The sequence below is a fragment of the Symphalangus syndactylus genome, chromosome 10 (assembly GCF_028878055.3).
Source record: "Symphalangus syndactylus isolate Jambi chromosome 10, NHGRI_mSymSyn1-v2.1_pri, whole genome shotgun sequence".
Lineage (NCBI taxonomy): Eukaryota > Metazoa > Chordata > Mammalia > Primates > Hylobatidae > Symphalangus > Symphalangus syndactylus.
Window position 1 is genome coordinate 20,381,108 of NC_072432.2, and position 19,190 is coordinate 20,400,297.

The following is a 19,190-nucleotide window of genomic DNA, read 5'->3' on the forward strand; positions in this document are numbered from 1 at the left end:
AAAAAAAAATAGGCCAGGTATAGTGTGGCTCATGCCTGTAATCTCAGCACTTTGGGAGGCTGAGGTGGGAGGATCACTTGAGGTCAGGAGTTCGAGACCAGGCTGGCCAACATGGTGAAACCCTGTCTCTACTAAAAATACAAAAATTAGCTGAGCGTGGTGGCACGTGCCTGTAGTCCCAGCTACTTGGGAGGCTGAGGCAGGAGAATCACTTGAACCCAGGAAGCAGAGGTTGCAGTGAGCTGAAATTTCGCCACTGCACTCCAGCCTGAGTGACAGAGCGAGACTTGGTCTCAAAATAAAAAGCAATAAAAAAGAAAAGATAATAAAGTAAACAAGAAACGAAGTAAAACTACACTTAAAGTCTTTTTTTTTTCACACTTGTCTTGTTAGATGTATGGATATCACGAAGTTTCCAGGAGAGCCATACTTCCAGAGAAATAATGACATCTGTGCTCTCAGAAGGAGCAGGTTTGCCAGCCCATACCCCTAAGTTAATTCATGAGCCAAGCAAGGAAAACAGAAGTGGAAGGCCCAGGCTAAAGCCAGTTGCCCCAAGACTAAACCTCAAGAATCTCCTGTTAGTTTTTAAAACAATCCCAGAATCTTTTTCCAAAAGGTCATCTTAGTTTCATCATGAATGTCTGCCATCTGCTTTCAGCCCTCCCAACCGACACATTCTTCCCAGTTTTCCCCACCTCTGGCCTCACTTCCAGAAGCTCCAAGTACCTGTAAGCAAATGACCCTGTCCCCCGGCTGGGCTGAATTGTCTGGAGAGTAATCGCCGTCTTGGCGAGATTGCTGCCTGCCACGAGTTTTGCCCACGGCCACGGGGTTGACGGCCTCCAGGTGCGAGGGATTGGGCAGCATCGTCACGTGAAGGGGATGGTGCGCCCCGAAGTCCAGGTCCACAGAGGAGGTCAGGTGAGACAGGACGTCTCCAGTGGCTGAGAAATTCTCTGGAAATTCACTTAAGCCTCGCATTTTACGGAACATCAGCTATTGTGGATACATTCAAAAGGAAAAACATGGCATTCATCACAATGGAGGCTAGGGAAGAAGTGCTGAGTTGAAATCATACAACGAAAACGAAAATTTAGAGCCAGGAGTGGTGGCTTATGCCTGTTAATTCCAGCACTTTGGGAGGCTGAGGTGGGAAGATCACTTGAGGTCAGGAGTTCGGGACCAGCCCGGTCAACATGATGAAACCCCGTCTCCATTAAAAATACAAAAAATAAGTTGGGCGTGGTGGCAGGCGCCTGTAATCCCAGCTAGTCGAGAGGCTGAGGCATAAGAATCACTTGAACCTGGGAGGCGGAGGTTACAGTGAGCCGAGATCACGCCACTGCACTCCAGCCTGGGTGACAGAGCAAGATTAGGTCTCAATAAATAAATAAGTAAGAATATATGGAAAACCAATCCAAATACCAGCTCTGTCAATTAACTAAACTGTCTAAGCTACCTCCTGGACCAATTGCTCGTATGCTTAGTCGCCTTTCTTCTTTTTTTTTTTTTTTTTTGAGACAGGATCTGGCTCTGTCTTCCAGGCTGGAGGGCAGTGGCACAGTCTCGGCTCACTGCAGCCTCCATCTCCTGGACTCAAGAGATCCTCCCATCCCAGCCTCCCGAGTAGCTGGAACCACAGGTGCACCACCTAATTTTTATGTTTGTAGAGACCATGCCACCTAATTTTTATTTTTGTAGGGACAGAGTTTTGCGAGGTTACCCAAGCTGGTCTTGAACTCCTGGACTCAAGCACTCCTCTTGCCTTAGCCTCCCAAGTGCTGGGATTGCAGGTGTGAGCCACCTTGCCTAGCCTTAGTTGACTTCCTAAAATGAATGATCATCATGAGTTTTACTTTTTAAAAATTTATTTATATTCAGGCAGCATCTTGCTTTGTTGCCCAGCCTGGAGCACAGTGGTGAGATTATAGCTCATGCAGCCTCAAACTCCTGGGCTCAAGTGATCCTCTGGCCTCAGTCTCCTGAGTAGCTGGGAACACAGGTGCATGCCACCATGCTTGGCTAACTTATTTTATTTTTAATAGAGACAAAGTCTCACTTTGTTCCACAGGGTGGTCTCAAACTCCTAGATTCAAGCCATCCTCCTGCCTCATCCTCCCAACAGGCTGGGATTGCAGGTGTGAGCCACAGTGCCCAGCCATCACCATCAACATCATTTATCACCAGAATGAAACCAGCAGTTTTATTCTGTTACAATCAATCATATAGTGCTACTGAGAAACACAGCGAGTAACCTTACCTCTGGAGGGAACTGCAAAAGGCCTGTCAATAAATTCAGCCTCCCTCTATGGGGCATCCCAATAATGACATCAGTGATCCCGCTGTAGGCCGACATTTTCAGCAGCTCGTGGAAAAAGCCCATCATGCTTTCAGCCCCTTCGCCTCCATATCGCTTCACTGTCGAGAACTTGGTGGCCAGAAAGTGGTCAAACTCCTGCAGAACATCATGTGAGACATGAGCTGCCAGGAGACAGCCAGCTTCTCCGGTGGAAGGCAGATAAGTCTGTGTGTGTTGTGAGATGGCCCCATACTCCCCAAGTGGCCACAGCAATGCCACTTTACTACATATCCCAGAGAGAGACATAACATGGACACAGCGGGATGGCTTTCCAAGGATCCCGGACAGCAGGAGGGGCCGAGGAGAATAACCTGAGCGGCAGAATAACTCACCCCAAGGAAACCCCCTTAGAATGTGTGTTCTTCTGGACTGGAAGCAAGGCCTTAGATTTCTGCTGCCTCTTCCCAGTACCCCAGTTTTCACATGGGGCTCTATGGTATGAATCAAGGCTGCAAACTATCCAACTACCCAAACTATTAGGAAGGGGCTTCTTGCCATCTTGACATTCCAGAGTCCTGGTCACAGCCCCAACAGAGGTTCAGTTCCATTCATTTGTATTGAGCCTCTCTTCCACATGTCATCTTTTGATCATCTCAGATTAAGTTCTGAACTTAAGTATCTTTAGTTCTTAAGAAGTAAGACCAGGCCAGGCATGGTGGTTCACGTCTGTAATCCCAGCACTTTGGGAGGCCAAGGCGGGTGGATCACTTGAGGCCAGGAGTTCAAGACTTGGCCAACGTGGTGAAACCCCGTCTCTACTGAAAATATAAAAATTAGCCAGGTGTGGTGGTACGCACCCGTAATCCCAGCTACTCAGGAGGCTGAGGCAGGAGAATTGCTTGAGTCCAGGAGGCGGAGGTTGCAGTAAGCTGAGATCGTGCCACTGCACTCCAGCCTGGGTGACAGAGCAAGACTGTCTCAAGGACTGCAACTATACATAGCCCTGAATGGTGACAGTATGTCCTGTTATCAAAAGACTTTTTTTTGCTTACATATTAAAAGAAATTTTAGGCCAGTTGCGGTGGCTCACGCCTCAATCCCAGCACTTTGGGAGGCCGAGGTGGGCAGATCACGAGGTCAGGAGATCGAGACCATCCTGGCTAACACATTTTAGGCCGGGCGCGGTGGCTCACGCCTGTAATCCCAGCACTTTGGAAGGCTGAGCGGGGTGAATCACGAGGTCAGGAGATCGAGACCATCCTGACTAACACAGTGAAACCCCATTCTACTAAAAATACAAAAAATTAGCCAGGCATCATGGCACGCACCTGTAGTCCCAGCTACTTGGGAGGCTGAGGCAGGAGAATGGCTTGAACCTGGGAGGCGGAGGTTACAGTGAGCTGAGATCACACCAGTGCACTCCAGCCAGGGCGACAGGGAAAATTGATCTCAAAAAAAAAAAAGAAAGAAAGAAAGAAATTTTAAATAAATTAAAAAAAAAATTTTTTTTTTAAAGGCCGGGTATGGTGGCTCATGCCTGTAATCTCAGCACTTTGGGAGGCCAAGGCAGGTGGATCATGAACTCAGGAGATCGAAACCATCTTGGCCAACACGATGAAACCCCATCTCGACTAAAAATACAAAAATTAGCTGGGTGTGGTGGCACGCCCCTGTAATCCCAGCTACTTGGGCGACAGGGCGAGACTCCATCTCAAAAAAATAAAAATAAAAATAAAAATAAAGTAAATAAATAAAACCTTAAGAACTATATGTGTTTTTTGTTGTTGTTTGTTTTTTTTTTTTTTTTTTGGGCAGAGTCTTGCTCTGTTGCCCAGACCAGAGTGCAGTGATGCAATCTCAGCTCACTGCAGTGGTGCGATCTCAGCTCACTGAAACCTCCGCCTCCTGGGTTCAAGCAATTCTTCTGCCTCAGCTACCCAAGTAGTTGGGACTACAGGTATGCTCCACCACACCAGGCTAATTTTTTGTATTTTTTTTTTTTTTTAGTAGACACGGGGTTTCACCATGTTGGCCAGGCTGATCTTGAACTCCTGACCTCAAGCAATACGCCCACCTCAGCCTCCCAAAGGACTGGGATGACAGGCGTGAGCCACTGTGCCCAGTCAGAAGTAAGGTCTTAAGGATCTTGTCATCTTCTATAGAGTGAGTAGACACATACACAAGAAGTATTTTGACTCTGAGGAGAGCCAATAGGTCAATATTTTGGCAACCAACATTTTGCTACTTAGAATAAAATGATGTGCTCAGAACAAGGATCTCTGAGGAAAAATAAAATAATAAAATGGTGTGTGTTTTATGATCTGTTGTGTTGAAGTAATGAGGGATTTAAGTTCAGAGTTAATGGCTCAATTCCCTCTCTTCAGTAGTTATTTATCTTTTTTTTTTTTTTTGAGACAGAGTCTTGCTCTGTCACCCAGGCTGGAGTGCAGTGGCACAATCTCAGCTCACTGCAGCCTCCACCTCCCAGGTTCCAGGGATTCTCATGCCCCAGCCTCCTGATTAGCTGGGATTACAGGTGTGCACCATCACCCCTGGCTAATTTTTGTATTTTTAGTAGAGATGGGGTTTCTCTATGTCAGCCAGGCTATATATCTTTATAGGCAGTGAGGCTGACCTATGCCCTTGCTATTAGATTCTCCTTTTTTTTTTTGAGACTGTGTTTTCGCTCTTGTTATCCAGGCTGGAGTGCAATGGCGCGATCTCGGCTCACTGCAACCTCTGCCTCCTGGGTTCAAGCAATTCTCCTGCCTCAGCCTCACGAGTAGCTAGGATTACAGGCATGCACCACCATGCCTGGCTAATTTTTGTATTTTTAGTAGAGATGGGGTTTCTCCGTGTTGGTCAGGCTGGTCTTGAACTCCTGACCTCAGGTGATCTGCCTGCCTTGGCCTCCCAAAGTGCTGGGATTACAGGCAGTAGCCACTGCGCCCAGCCTAGATGCTCCTTTTTACCTGAGATTCCAGCATTAGTTTCGACAGATGTTTTCGCTCTTCTGTGGTAAACGTCTCCTTTTGCAGTTCCTCAAACCGCTTGGCAAACCAGTCTTTCTCCTCCTGGCTCTGAAGTTGGGAGGTTTCAATAGAAATCTGCCCACAGTAGATTTGATTGAGATAGACTAACACCTCCTCAAGTGAGGCCTCTTCCTTCCCCATGTTCAATAATCCTGTGAAATACAATCAAAGGAGTCACTTTAAAAAATAATCACGTGGCAAGTTAATTCTGGAACATACCAAAATAATTACTTCAACACAGAGTGCTTTGTTCTTAATAACTTGGGTCATTATTGGCCGGGTGCGGTGGCTCACACCTGTAATCTCAACACTTTGGGAGGCAAGGCGGGTGGATCTCCTGAGGTCAGGAGTTCAAGCCCAGCCTGACCAAGATGGTAAAACCCCGTCTCTACTAAAATTACAAAAATTAGCTGGGTGTGGTAGTGTGTGCCTGTAGTCCCAGCTACTCAAGAGGCTGAGGCAGGAGAATTGCTTGAACCCGGGAGGCAGAGGTTGCAGTGAGCCGAGATCACGCCACTGCACTCCAGCCCGGGCGACAGAGCAAGGCTCCGTCCCAAAATAAATAAATAAATAAATTGGGTCATTATTAATGCTTATCTAGATTTTTTTCTAAAGAAAAAACCAAAAATATGGTCAAAGGTCATGAAGTAGTAAAACTAGAAGGGGAGAAAACCCCCACTTCCTTCACAAGGACAGAGCCTGCTGCTGCTTTATGCCAAGTTTTGTTTCTACAGTAATTTCTTTTGTGTGTGTGTGTGTGTGTGTGTGTGTGTGTGTGTGTGTGTGAGATGGAGTTTTTGCTCATTGCCCAGGCTGGAGTGCAGTGGCACGATCTTGGCTCACTGCAACCTCTGCCTCCCGGGTTCAAGTGATTCTCCTGCCTCAGCCTCTCGAGTAGCTGGGACTACACATGCACACCACCATGTCTGGCTAATTTTTGTATTTTTAGTATAGATGGGGTTTCACCATCTTGGCCAGGCTGGTCTCGAACTCCTGTCCTCAGGTGATCCTCTTGCCTCAGCCTCCCAAAGTGCTGAGATTACAGGCATAAGCCACCACACCCGGCCCCAACCTTTACTTTATATTGCTTAGCAAGCTTGTCCAAGGCTGCATGTGGCCCAGGACAGCTTTGAATGTGGCCCAACACAAATGAATAAACTTTCTTAAAACATTGTGAGATTTTGTGATTTTTTTTAGCTCACTAGGTATGATTAGTGTTAGTGTATTTTATGTGTGGTCCAAGACAATTCTAATTCCAACGTGGCCCGAGGAAGCCAAAAGATTAGACACCCCTGGCTTATGGTTTCTTTTTTTGTTTTAGAGACGGAGTCTCGCTCTGTCGCCCAGGCTGGAGTGCAGTTGCGCGATCTTGGCTCACTGCAAGCTCCGCCTCCCGGGTTCACACCATTCTCCTGCCTCAGCCTCCTGAGTAGCTGGGACTACAGGTGCCTGCTACCATGCTCAGCTAATTTTTTTGTATTTTTTTTTAGTAGAGACGGGGTTTCACTGTGTTAGCCAGGATGGTCTTGATCTCCTGACCTCATGATCCGCCCGCCTCGGCCTCCCAAAGTGCTGGGACTACAGGCGTGAGCCACCACGCCCAGCCGGCTTATGGTTTCTTACAACAAAGTTTATTGTATTTCTTTTTTGTATAAAAAGATTTAAAGTATTGGTCTTTTGAGGAAGTTAGATGCATCCCCACTATATTCCAACTGAGCCATTAATCATGTCACTTAATGTTTTCCACATTAACTCGTTTGCTTTTATGAGGTGCTGAGGAATCAGTTCTTTCTGCAGAGGCTCAAGAAAAGGGCCTTTGGAGGCCCTTCTCAAAAAAAAAAGAAAAAAGAGAGAAAACTACCACCTTGCAAAGCCCAGGTAACCCCCCGAACGCTAAGAGACACTAAAATGATCGTTGAGGGTTTAAATGCCACTACGTCTTGGAGTAGTTTATCACACGGCATTAGATGACTGAAACATGACTCACTGATACACACAATCAGAATTTGATATTTGCAAGACTAACTTCAAAAAGTAACATGAGGTAGGACCCTGAAATCATGACTGATGACGCAGGCCCAACTTTTTCGAAGTTCCCATGCTAGGAAAGAAAACAGAATGAGGGGGTGCCAGCTTTGGAATGGAAGCAGCCCTGGATTTCACCCCACCTCTGCCACTGAGCAGCTATGAGTTATATAAGTTCTCTTTGTTTCTCCATCTACAACATAAAGAGGACAATAACTACTTTTGGGAGTGGCTTTGAGAATAAATTGACATATGCTAAACATATGGCACTTTAGAGTTCAAGGTTTTTTGTTTGTTTGCTTTTTCAGACAGGGTCTCACTCTGTTGCCCAGGCTGGAGTGCAGTAGCATGATCAAGCCTCACTGCAGCCTTGACCTCCCAGGCTCAAACGATCCTTCCATCTCTGCCTCTGGAGTGCCTGCAATTACAGGCATGCACCACCATGCCCAGCTTAATTTTTTTTTTTTTTTTTTTTTTTTTGTGGAGACAGTCTCACTATGTTACCCAGGTTGGTCTCAAACTGCTGGGCTCAAATGACCCTCCCACCTCGAGCTCCCAAAGTGCTGGGATTATGGGTGTCAGCCATTGTGCCCAGCCAATTCAATGTTGTTGAACGTTGAGAAAACAGGCCTCCTCAGAACTTCTAGAATCCCAAGAATGCTCCTCCCTGACCATACTTCAATGTGCCCCTTGGGTCTCCTCACACCTGTGGGAGTCTCAGCTCCAGTGGGGATGCCGCTTCTTCAAGAACAGAGGCAGGAGCCTGGCCTGGTGTGCAGCTCCGTGCTCCCGTCTGCTATGCAGAAGCCATACCTGCCGTGTGGAAGGGTCCCTGCAGTGTCTGCACCAGGGCTTGGATTTCAGGCACATTCTCCAGCAGGGCTTGTCCAGTGAAGAGGGGGTTGATTTTGGCAGCTTTATGACCATGCTCGCGATATACTGTCACCAACCTGGCAAGGCCGTGATCAACTAAATCAGGGGAAAATTTAAAAATACAAACAGTTTAGGAGATGACTACAAATCTCAAAAATTAGTTTTTCAAAGAAGCTCTTACAGCCCTAGACACCTTACTTTTCATTTATTTATTTATTTTAGAGATAGGGTCTTGTTCTATTGCCCAGGCTAGAGTGCAGTAGAACCATCACTTTTTTTTTTTTTTTTTTGAGACAGTCTCGCTCTGGTGCCCAGGCTGGAGTACAGGGGTGCAATCTAGGCTCAATGCAAGCTCCGCCTCCCGGGTTCATGCCATTCTCCTGCCTCAGCTTCCCAGTAGTCCAGCTAATTGTTTTGTATTTTTAGTAGAGATGGGCTTTCACCATGTTAGCCAGGGTGGTCTTGATCTCCTGACCTTGTGATCCGCCCACCTCGGCCTCCCATAGTGCTGGGATTACAGGCATGAGCCACCGCGCCCGGCCAAGAACCATCATAGCTCACTGCAACCTGGGCTCAAGTGATCCTCCTGCCTCATCCTCCCGAGTAGCTGGGACTACAGGCATGCACCACCACACCTGGCTAATTTTTTTTTTTTTTTGGTCGAGATGGAGTTTAACCATGTTGCCCAGGTTGGTCTTGAACCCCTGAGCTCAAGTGATTCATTCACCTTGGCCTCCCAAAGAAGGCCAAGAAACACATTTTTACAATTTCTGTTTTTATTTTCAGAACCCAGAGACAATTGTTAGCATATTTTCAAACTTTTTTTTTTTTGAGACGTTGTCTTGCTCTGTTGCCCAGGCTGAAGTACAGTGGTGCAATCTTGGCTCACTGCAACCTGCGCCCCCCAGGTTCAAGTCATTCTCCTGCCTCAACCTCCCGAGTAGCTGGGACTCCAGGCGCCCGCCACCACGCCCGGCTAATGTTTTGTATTTTTAGTAGAGACAGGGTTTCACCGTGTTAGCCAGGATGGTCTTGATCTCCTGACCTCGTGATCTGCCTGCCATGGCCTCCCGAAGTGCTGGGATTACAGGCGTGAGCCACTGCATCCGGCCCACATATTTTAAAACTTCTAAGGTCTATTTTATAAACAAGCATTGCCGTGGAATGATTTCAGAGCCATCTATGCACTTGGGTTTGTATTCTAGGCACTGCCAAAGCACACCTCTTTACTTGTAGCAGGTTTACTGAGGAAAGAACACAGAGGTACTGAACACGCACAGGATGTGTTTGCACTAATACAGCAGTTAGGTGAAGCCATAATAGGTCAAATAAACGAATCAAACCATCCCAGGAAATGAACTGATTTCAGCCTGGGAGTTAGTCCTATAAACTGCTAAGGGTTCTATTTTGAACCTTATTCAAGTTCTCCATCACTGTCATATGAAGTAGGAAGCCTTCATATTTGTGGCTAAAATCCAGATAGACTATGTCTAAAGCACGGACCTGTGGGCCACTCTCACCTTTTATTTTTTTCTTTTGTTATTTTTTTTTGAGACAGAGTCTCACTGACGCCAGGCTGGAGTGCAGTGGCGCAATCTTGGCTCACTGCAATCTCTGCCTCCCGGGTTCAAGTTATTCCCCTGCCTCAGCCTTCCAAGTAGCTGGGACTACAGGTGCATGCCACCATACCCGGCTAATTTTTTGTATTTTAGTAGAGATCAGGTTTCACCATGTTGGCCAGGATGGTCTCAATCTCCTGACCTCGTGACCCACCCCCCTCGGCCTCCCAAAGTGCTGGGATTACAGGCGTGAGCCACCGCGCCCGGCTCCCACTCTCTCCTTTTAAGAACATATTCTTCCCTGGGCTCTACGGCATTGCAGGAACCTGGTTTTCTTTCTAACTCCAGAGCTACTCAACCTCAGTCACTTTTGGGGGACTTCTCTTTGCCCATCTCGAAATATTGGTAGCCAGGCATGGTGGTGCACACCTATAATCCCAACTACTCAAGAGGCTGAAGGAGGAGCTTGAACCCAGGAATTCGAGGCTGCAGTGAGCTGGAACCTCACCACTGCACTCTAGCCTGGGTGAGAGAGCAAGATCCCATCTCTAAAAAATAAAATACACAAAATATTGGTACTCCCCAGCTCTCTGAACGTTCCTCACACTCCTGGGCTTAATCAGAACTTGGCTGTCCCTAGAGGGCATGAGTACAACGTGAAGGCACTCAATGGCCCTCACCCGCACCCTCCCATCTTGAAGACAAAGGTAGGCCCTCCTCATTCTTCACTGACAGCTCCCTATCATTAGTTCTGTCTTTACAAACCCATCCTCTGAGGGAGAAGCAATGGCACTAACTCATCTCAAATTGCCGACAGCCATTAAAAAATAATATTGTAGAAGAATGATTGATGAAAAAGCATCAAGACTTAATGAATGGCCGGGCACAGTGGCTCATGCCTGTAATCCCAGCACTTTGGGAGGCCAAGGCGGGCCAAGGTGACCTCATCACCTGAGGTCAGGAGTTTGAGATCGGCCTGGCCCACATGGTGAAACCCTGTCTCTACTAAAAACAAGAAATTAGCCAGGCCTGGTGGCAGATGCCTGTAATCCCAGCTACTCAGGAGGCTGAAGCAGGAGAATCGCTTGAACCCTGGAGGCAGAGGTTGCAGTGATCTGAGGTTGTGCCATTGCACTCCAGCCTGGGTGACGAGCATGAAACTCCATCTCAAAAAAAACCCAAAAAACTCTTAATGAATGACCACAATATATAAAGCATGCACTACGTTGTTACACTGTGTATGTATATATGAGTAGTTTATAATACATATTTTATCTTTTACTATATATATTAGTATAAGTAATTATATATACTTATATATATGCACACATATATATTTCATAAACAAAAGAAACTGATCAAAAATGTAAGTGATAATCCTATGTAGAAATTGCTGACTTGTTCTTTTTTCTTCCTTTTTTTTTTTTTCATCAAAAACAGGGTCAGGCTGGCCGGGCTTGGTGGCTTACGTCTGTAATCCTAGCACTTTGGGAGGCGGAGGCAGGCGGATCACGAGGTCAGGAGATCGGGACTATCTTGGCTAACAAGGTGAAACCCCCTCTCTACTAAAAATACAAAAAATTAGCCGGGCGTGGTGGCGGGCGCCTGTAGTCCCAGCTACTCGGGAAGCTGAGGCAGGAGAACGGCGTAAACCCGGGAGGCAGAGCTTGCAGTGAGTGGAGATTGCATCACCGCACTCCAGCCTGGGCAACACAGTGAAACTCCGTCCCAAAAAAAAAAAAAAGAAAAAAAAAGAAACAGGGTCTGGCTATATTGCCCAGGCTGGACTCAAGCTCCTGGTCTCAAGAGATCCTCCTCCCTCAGCCTCCCAAGTAGCTGAGATTACAGGTGCACGTCATCACACCCAGGCAGATTTGTTATTTTTTGCTTACTGTATTCTCGCAGTTTTCCACAGTGAACATGTACAATAAAGCTCTTTTTTTTTTTTTTTTTTTTTTGAGACGGAGTCTCGCTCTGTCGCCCAGGCTGGAGTGCAGTGGCGTGACCTCGGCTCACTGCATGCTCCGCCTCCCGGGTTCACGCCATTCTCCTGCCTCAGCCTCCCGAGTAGCTGGGACTACAGGCACCCGCCACCACACCCGGCTAATTTTTTGTATTTTTAGTAGAGACGGGGTTTCACTGTGTTAGCCAGGATGGTCTTGATCTCCTGACCTCGTGATCCGCCCGTCTCGGCCTCCCAAAGTGCTGGGATTACAAGCGTGAGCCACTGCGCCCGGCCTAATAAAGCTCTTCTTAATTTTATTTTTATTTTTATTTTTTTGAGACAGAGTCTTGCTCTGTTGCCAAGGCTGGAGTGCAGTGGTACCATCTCGGCTCACTGCAACCTCTGCCTCCTGGGTTCAAGCGATTCTCCTGCCTCAGCCTCCCAAGTAGCTGGGACTACAGGCCTGTGCCACTACATCCAGCTAATTTTTTTGTATTTTTAGTAGAGACGGGGTTTCACCGTGTTAGCCAGGATGGTCTCGATCTCCTGACCTCGTGATCCGCCCACCGCGGCCTCCCAAAGTGCTGGGATTACAGGCGAGAGCCACCACACCCGGCAATAAAGCTCTTTCAAATGCAGCCATTTAGTGGACTTGCTGCCTGATGCACTCTAAAAGCTTTGGTTTGTGGCTTCTCTCTAGCATATGCAGCACTGCTCTCATCAGTTGACTTTGTGCTTATAAGAATCAGTTCTATTTGTCCCTAAGCCTGTTGCTGTGGGAAAAAGTAAAATTAGGGGGAGAAATCAGAAAAATCTAGAGATTTTGCATTCAGATTGCTTTATTTTCTTCTTTCTTTTTTTTTGAGACGGAGTCTCGCTCTGTCAAAATTGTTTTAAAAGAAAAGACAAAAGAACTAAAAAAAAGAAGCAAAATAAAAATAAATGGAATTAACTGATCAAGTTCCAATTTCAAATGCTCTAGATAAAACATACTTCAACTGTATTACCTTTATAACAAAGAACGAAATTAAAATATTTAATTCTTTTTCTCTGGAAGGATAGAAAAATAAATAAAAATAAAACTTAAAAGAATGAGAGCACAGCAATAGAATTATTCATAAAATACTTCCTATTACTGGATGGCCACTGTGGTTCACACCTGTAATCACTTTGGGAGGCTGGGGCAGGAGGGCCTCTTGAGGTCAAGGGTTTGAGACCGGCCTGGGCAACAGAGTGAGACCCTGTCTCTACAAAAAATACAAGAATTGGACGGGCGCAGTGGCTCACACCTGTAATGCCAGCACTTTGGGAGACCCAGGCGGGCGGATCACAAGGTCAGGAGATCGAGACCATCCTGGCTAACACACTGAAACCCCATCTCTACTAAAAATACAAAAAAATTAGCCGGGCATGGTGGCAGGCGCCTGTAGTCTTGGCTACACAGGAGGCTGAAGCAGGAGAATGGCGTGAACCTGGGAGGCGGAGCTTGCAGTGAGCAGAGACCGTGCCACTGCACTCCAGCCTGGGCGACAGAGCGAGACTGAGACTCCGTCTCAAAAACAAAACAAAAAAATACAAAAATTAGCTGGTTGTGGTGGCACGTGCCTGTGATCTCAGCTACTGAGGAGACTGAGGTGGGAGGATCACTTGAGCCCAGGAGTCTGAGGCTGTGGTAAGCTGTAATTGTGCCACTGCACTCAGCCTAGGCGACACAGAGTGTCTCAAAGAAAACAAAACAAAACAAAAACAAAACTTTCTATTACTGCAGAAATGAAAGAATTACTACAAGAGAAAAATGAATACCTTTACATTAGGCGTAATACCACCCAAACAGTTTACTGTTCATAATATCTGCAAAAGGTCACAGGAATTAGATTTGATGTTTAAGTCCCTAACGAAGCCAGAGAGAATAGAGAAAACAACAGCAGATACACGCCTGCACTCCTCTTAAAAATAAAGGAGAATATCGGAGGCATGCTTCTGGCTAAGAAGACTAACACATGGTAGACGCTCAAGAAATATTTGTTATTATTTGAATGAAGTCCTGAGATCAAGAGTCATGCTTCATGATAAAAGCTTTTCAGAGCCCTCAAACTTAGAGTACAAGAGCTGAAGCAGCTTCTTCTCCCTCACTTTGCACCCTCCCATGCCAAGCTGTGGGGCCCGGTGGGCATGCACACATTAATCCAGTCTGCCTTGCTGCTGGAGAGGCTGAGTCAAGCTGGGCCAGACTGAGCTTTTCCAGATTTTGAAACTCGGAATTGAGAGCTCATGAGAAAAGAGCTAGCCAGAGACTGCGGCCTTCAGAAAAGCCTGGTTGAAGGCAGATGGCTTGAGCTCAGGAGTTCAAGACTAGCTTGGCCAATATGCGAAACCCTGTTTCTACTAAAAATACAAAAATCAGCCAGGCATGGTGGTGAGCACCTGTAGTCCCAGCTACTCAAGAGGCTGAGGCAGGAGAATCTCTTAAACCCAGGAGGTAGAGGTTGCAGTGAGCCGAGATCATGCCACTGCACTCCAGCCTGGGTGACAGAGCGAGACCCTGTCCAAAAAAGAAAAAAGTAAAAGAGCTAATATTTTCATGGGTTGGGTGCGGTGGCTTATACCTATAATCCCAGAACTTTGGGAGGCAGAGGTTAGTGGGTCACTTGAGGTCAGGAGTTTGATACCACCCTGGCCACCATGGTGAAACCACATCTCTACTAAAAATACAAAAATTAGCTGGGCAGGGTGGCACATGCCTGTAATCTCAGCTACTCAGGAGACTGAGGCAAGAGAATCACTTGAACCCAGGAGGCAAAGGTTGCAGTGAGCCAAGATCGCCCAACTGCAATCCAGCCTGGGCCACGGAGTGACTGTGTCTCAAAAAAACAAATAAACAGGTCCGGCATGGTGGCTTATGCCTGTAATCCAAGCACTTTGGGAGGCCGAGGTGGGTGGATCACACAAGGTCGGGAGTTGGAGACCAGCCTGACCAACACAGAGAAACTCCGTCTCTACTAAAAATACAAAATTAGCCAGGCGTGGTGGTACATGCCTGTAGTCCCAGCTACTCAGGAGGCTGAGGCAGGAGAATCACTTGAACCCAGAAGGCGGAGGTTATGGTGAGCCGAGATCATGCCATTGTACTCCAGCCTCAGCAACAGGAGCAAAACTCCATCTCAAAAAAAAAAAGAACACCCATGAATCACTACTCCTAAACCCACCTCCATTTTAAATTGGCATTGTTGATAAATAAATTCAAGTTTCCTTGGAAATTGAGGTTTACAGAGGTGAAAGTACAAGCTGTTACAAATACTTAGTTACAAAGAAGACTCATCATGGGTCAAATTGTAACTAGTGAAACCACTGCCATCCAAAAGGTTACTAGAGGCAAATTCAATATCTATTTATTTATTTATTTGTACTTATTTATTTATTTATTGAGACAAGAGTCTTGCCCTGTCACCCAGGCTGGAGTGCAGTGGCCCCATCTCAGCTCATTGCAACCTCAGCCTCCCAGGTTCAAGTGATTCTCCTGACTCAGCCTCCTGAGTAGCTGGTATTATAGGCACACACCACCAGGCCAATTTTTGTATTTTTAGTAGAGATGGGGTTTCACCATGTTGGCCAGGCTGGTCTTGAACTTCTGGCCTCAAGTGATCTTCCCAGCTCGGCCTCCCAAAGTGCTGGGATTACAGGCATGAGCCACCATGTCCAGCCTCAATATCTCTTTAAAGCCTTAATACAAGGGAAGTCTTAGTGAATGATGTGGTCATCCTATGTAGACATTTATTTTAGCCAAGATAAACATATGAAGAAAGAAGGCCAGTGAACCGGGTGCACGCTGAAGTGAGCTGTGACTGCACCACTGCGCTCCAGACTAGGTGACATAGCAAGACCTCGTCTCAAAAATAAAAATAAAACACAGTAATAGTTTAATATGTTGCCCCATATATAAAGATACTTGGTAATTAATGTTATGTTTGCACACACAAAATGCAAATATACTATACGTCACAAATAAATTGCATATATAGAACCCTCTTTTCATTCCTTAGGAAGTATAAATTATTTGGGGCTGGACACGGTGGCTCACGCCTATAATCCCAACACTTTAGGGGGCTGAGGCAGGCATATTACCTAAGGACAGGAGTTCGAGACCAGCCTGGGCAACATGGTGAGACCCTGTCTCAAGTGATCTGCCTGCCTCGGCCTCCCAAAGTGCAGGGATTACAGGCGTGAGTCACTGCGCCCAGCCCCACGTCTGCCACCACGCCCGGCTAATTTTTGTATTTTTGGTAGAGACGAGGTTTCACCATGTTGGCCAGGCTAGTCTTGAACTCCTGACCTCGTGATCCACCCATCTTGGCCTCCCAAAGTGCAGGGATTACAGGCATGAGCCACTGCGCCCGGCCTAATAAATAAAATTTAAAAAATAAAAAATAAAAAGATTTGATATGAAATATGAGGTGAAAAAGATAAAGGTGGATTGCTCATCCCAGATTACTATAATACCTCTGTGGCAGAGACTGCTACAATTCCCAAATTCCATTCTCCCCTCTCTTTGATAGTAATAGAGAGCCCAGTATATGGCCACCCAGAATAAAGAGCCACTTCCCAGCCTTCCCCATAACCTGGTGGCCATGTGACTAAGTTTTGGACAATGAGAACGTGGCAGCAATGTATGCAACTTCTGGGTCATGACCTTAAGGGGAAGGAAAGAAAATATCCCTTCTCTGTGTATATCACAACACCTGAACTCTTCCAATCTAATACAGAATTTGGTACCAGAGGTGGGTTGCTGCCCTAACAGAGCCTAAAAATATATATGGCATTGGATTAGCAGCCAGGCAATGGGTACCAAGGACACAGGTATTTCCACCTAGAAAGCTGATGGGCAGTGTTATCCTACAGGACAAAACATTTGGTGAAACTGAGGCAGACTACATGCCCTTGAAACCTGTAGCTCAGGAGTGTATGTTCATTGTTTCTTGTCACTTTCAGGAAGGACCAAGAAGAAAGATGAGGTCAAGTTGGAGCTCCCTAATGAGGAAGTAGACAGGAAGGGGAATTTGGCTCTGCAAAAAGGAGGTATCCTCTTGGCCAGGCACGGTGGCTCATGCCTGTAATCCCAGCACTTTAGGAGGCGAAGGCCAGTGGATCACTTCAGGTCAGGAGTTCAAGACCAGCCTGGCCAACATGGTGAAACCCCATCTCTACTAAAAATACAAAAATTAGCTGGGCATGGTGGCAGGTGCCTGTAATCCCAGCTACTCAGAACACTGCGGCAGGACAATCGCTTGAACCCGGGAGACGGAGGTTGCAGTGAGCCAAGATCATGCCACTGCACTCCGGCCTGGGCGACAAAGCCAGACTCCATTTTAGGATTAAAAAAAGAGAGAGAGACAGAGATACGAGGTTTATTTTAAATGCCCTCCGAAGTGAAGAGCAAAATATTGAAGTTCTAGTGTGTGATTGATGGAACATTCAAAGGTCAGGTGCCCAGATGCTGAAGGGGATCTTCAACGTTAATCTAATGATCAGATCAAAGATGCCAAATGATTTTCCTCTAATAAGCAATCTGTATTTATCTTCTACTCCGTGAGGATAAATAATGATACAATAATTTTAGAGTATAAACCAAATACTCAAAATTAGTCTCTCAAATGAGCATGCAACAGAAGTTCTAAAAACTGATACTCATGACTGTTAATTCATTAAAACCACCAGCACATATCGAGGTGTCAATAGAGTGGCTAAAATGAAAAGAAACCCCACCAGCACATAGTTCCAAATTCAGCAGAGTTAAGAGTTAAACTCTGAAATTAAAGTAACAGACTAGCTACAAGGAGACAAATACATAATAAATATCAGGCTGTCTTCCAAGTCTGGAATTAACTGCCCACTTCTCCCAAGCAGTGCAGTCTTGGACCCCCCCACCTGCTCACATAAAAGCCTAACATAAAAGAGATGGTCCTGGAAATATATCCTTGGGAGACCTTAAAACTTTACTTCTCCCACAGCTCCGCCTCATTAAAGAGTTGGTTTTCTAGGCTGGGTGCCGTGGCTCAGCGTGTAATCCCAACACGTTGGGAGGCCGAGGCTGCAGGATCAGCTTGAGCTCAGCATTTCAAGATCAGCCTGGGCAACATGGTGGGACCCCATCTCTACTACAAGTGAAAAAAAAAAAAAAAAAGCCGGGCGTGGTGGTCCCTCTGTGTCCCCAGCTACTCAGGACGCTGAGGTGGAAGGATAGCTTGAGCCCAGGAGTTCAAGGCTGCAGGGAGCTGTGGTCGCAGCACTGTACTCCAGCCTGGGCCACAGAGCGAGACTCCCTCTCAAAAAAAAAAAAAAAGGAAAGAAAAAGAAAAAGAAAAAAAGATTTTCTCACACGTTTCCAACAAAGGAAAGAAAAGCCCTTCCAAAACCAGGTCTGGACCAGCAAGATGGGAAGACCACCCAAGCGTGGACCTCAAGGATCCTCAGTTACAGAGGCCGGACGGGGGATGACCCCGACACTGAGCACCCACACCTACCCTCTGCTCTCCTCACCTCCCCCTCCTCTCCACCGGCCGCGCGTTCAGGCCGGCGGCCGGTTCCCCGACCCCGACACCCCACCGCAAGTCGGCCAGGGGAAGCTTCTGCGTCCCAGCCCCGCTCCCACCGCCCAGGCCCCATCCCCGACCTGGGGGGCGGTCCAGGGCGCCCTGGGGCTTGCGGCTCTCGGGCTTCCTCGGCCGGTAGCCGTAAACGCCCCGCTCGGTCTGGTAGCCACGCCAGAGGAGAGGGGGAGCCCGGCCGAGGCCCCGTCGTGCTGCTGCCGCAGTAGCAGAGGCCATGTTCACCGATCTCCCTGCCAGCATGCTAAGGCGGGAGCCCGACGAGGTCCCACTAGCCCTGGTAAATCCGGGACTCGCCAAGGAGAGGCCGGAGCCCCGCCCCCAGACAACGCCCCCGCCCCTCATTGGCCGAAGGGCCGGACCGGGGAAGCCAATCCGTGGCAGCAGCACTCACAGCGAAGCCACGCCCAGGATTGGGGCGGGATTTCAGGGCGGTGCGGGCTGCTGAGACCGCTCTGCTACACCGCAGCGCGGGGCAAGTTAAGTGTTCCGCGGGGCGGCACCTGCTGCCAGTACGAAAGTGGACGTAGCTGCAGCGCCTGTAGTCTCCGGCCGGGAGTGTTCACCCATCACGCCTCTGTCCAACCGCATAGACACAGTCTAGGGGGTCTGTTACAGAAAGGACAAATTAGCCACAGGGTGGATAGGAAATGGCTAGGACTGAGACCAGGGAACACAAAAAGCAAAGCTTATTTAGCGCAGCTACAAAATCAATACCCCTAATTTTTTTGTTTTCTTAAGAAACATTAAGAGAGGCCGGGCGCGGTGGCTCACGCCTGTAATCCTAACACTTTGGGAGGCCAAGGGGGGAGGATCATCTGAGGTCAGGAGCTTGAGACCAACCTGTCCAAC

At 47.3% G+C, this 19,190-nt stretch overlaps 1 protein-coding gene across 4 annotated transcripts in view; it reads right to left on the minus strand.

Annotated features, from left to right (window-relative positions):
- Nucleotides 1-18,944, minus strand: part of DHTKD1 (dehydrogenase E1 and transketolase domain containing 1) — a 55,647-nt gene extending 36,703 nt beyond the window's left edge. Inside the window, exons 1-5 of one of the 4 annotated variants that reach the window (XR_010113807.1) lie at nt 18,404-18,629; nt 8,173-8,328; nt 5,275-5,486; nt 2,264-2,458; nt 730-999 (exon numbers count right to left, since the gene is read on the minus strand). Coding sequence is in view for 3 of the 4 variants with exons in the window: in XM_055296631.2 (XP_055152606.2) it covers nt 730-999; nt 2,264-2,458; nt 5,275-5,486; nt 8,173-8,328; nt 18,404-18,581 (1,011 nt within the window). In the remaining variant the exon portion in view is untranslated. Of the gene's footprint in view, nt 1-729; nt 1,000-2,263; nt 2,459-5,274; nt 5,487-8,172; nt 8,329-18,403; nt 18,660-18,732 lie in introns of those variants that run through there. The other 3 variants (XM_063610098.1, XM_055296631.2, XM_063610097.1) reach the window with 3 other exon arrangements.
- Between the last annotated feature and the right edge of the window lie 246 nt (nt 18,945-19,190).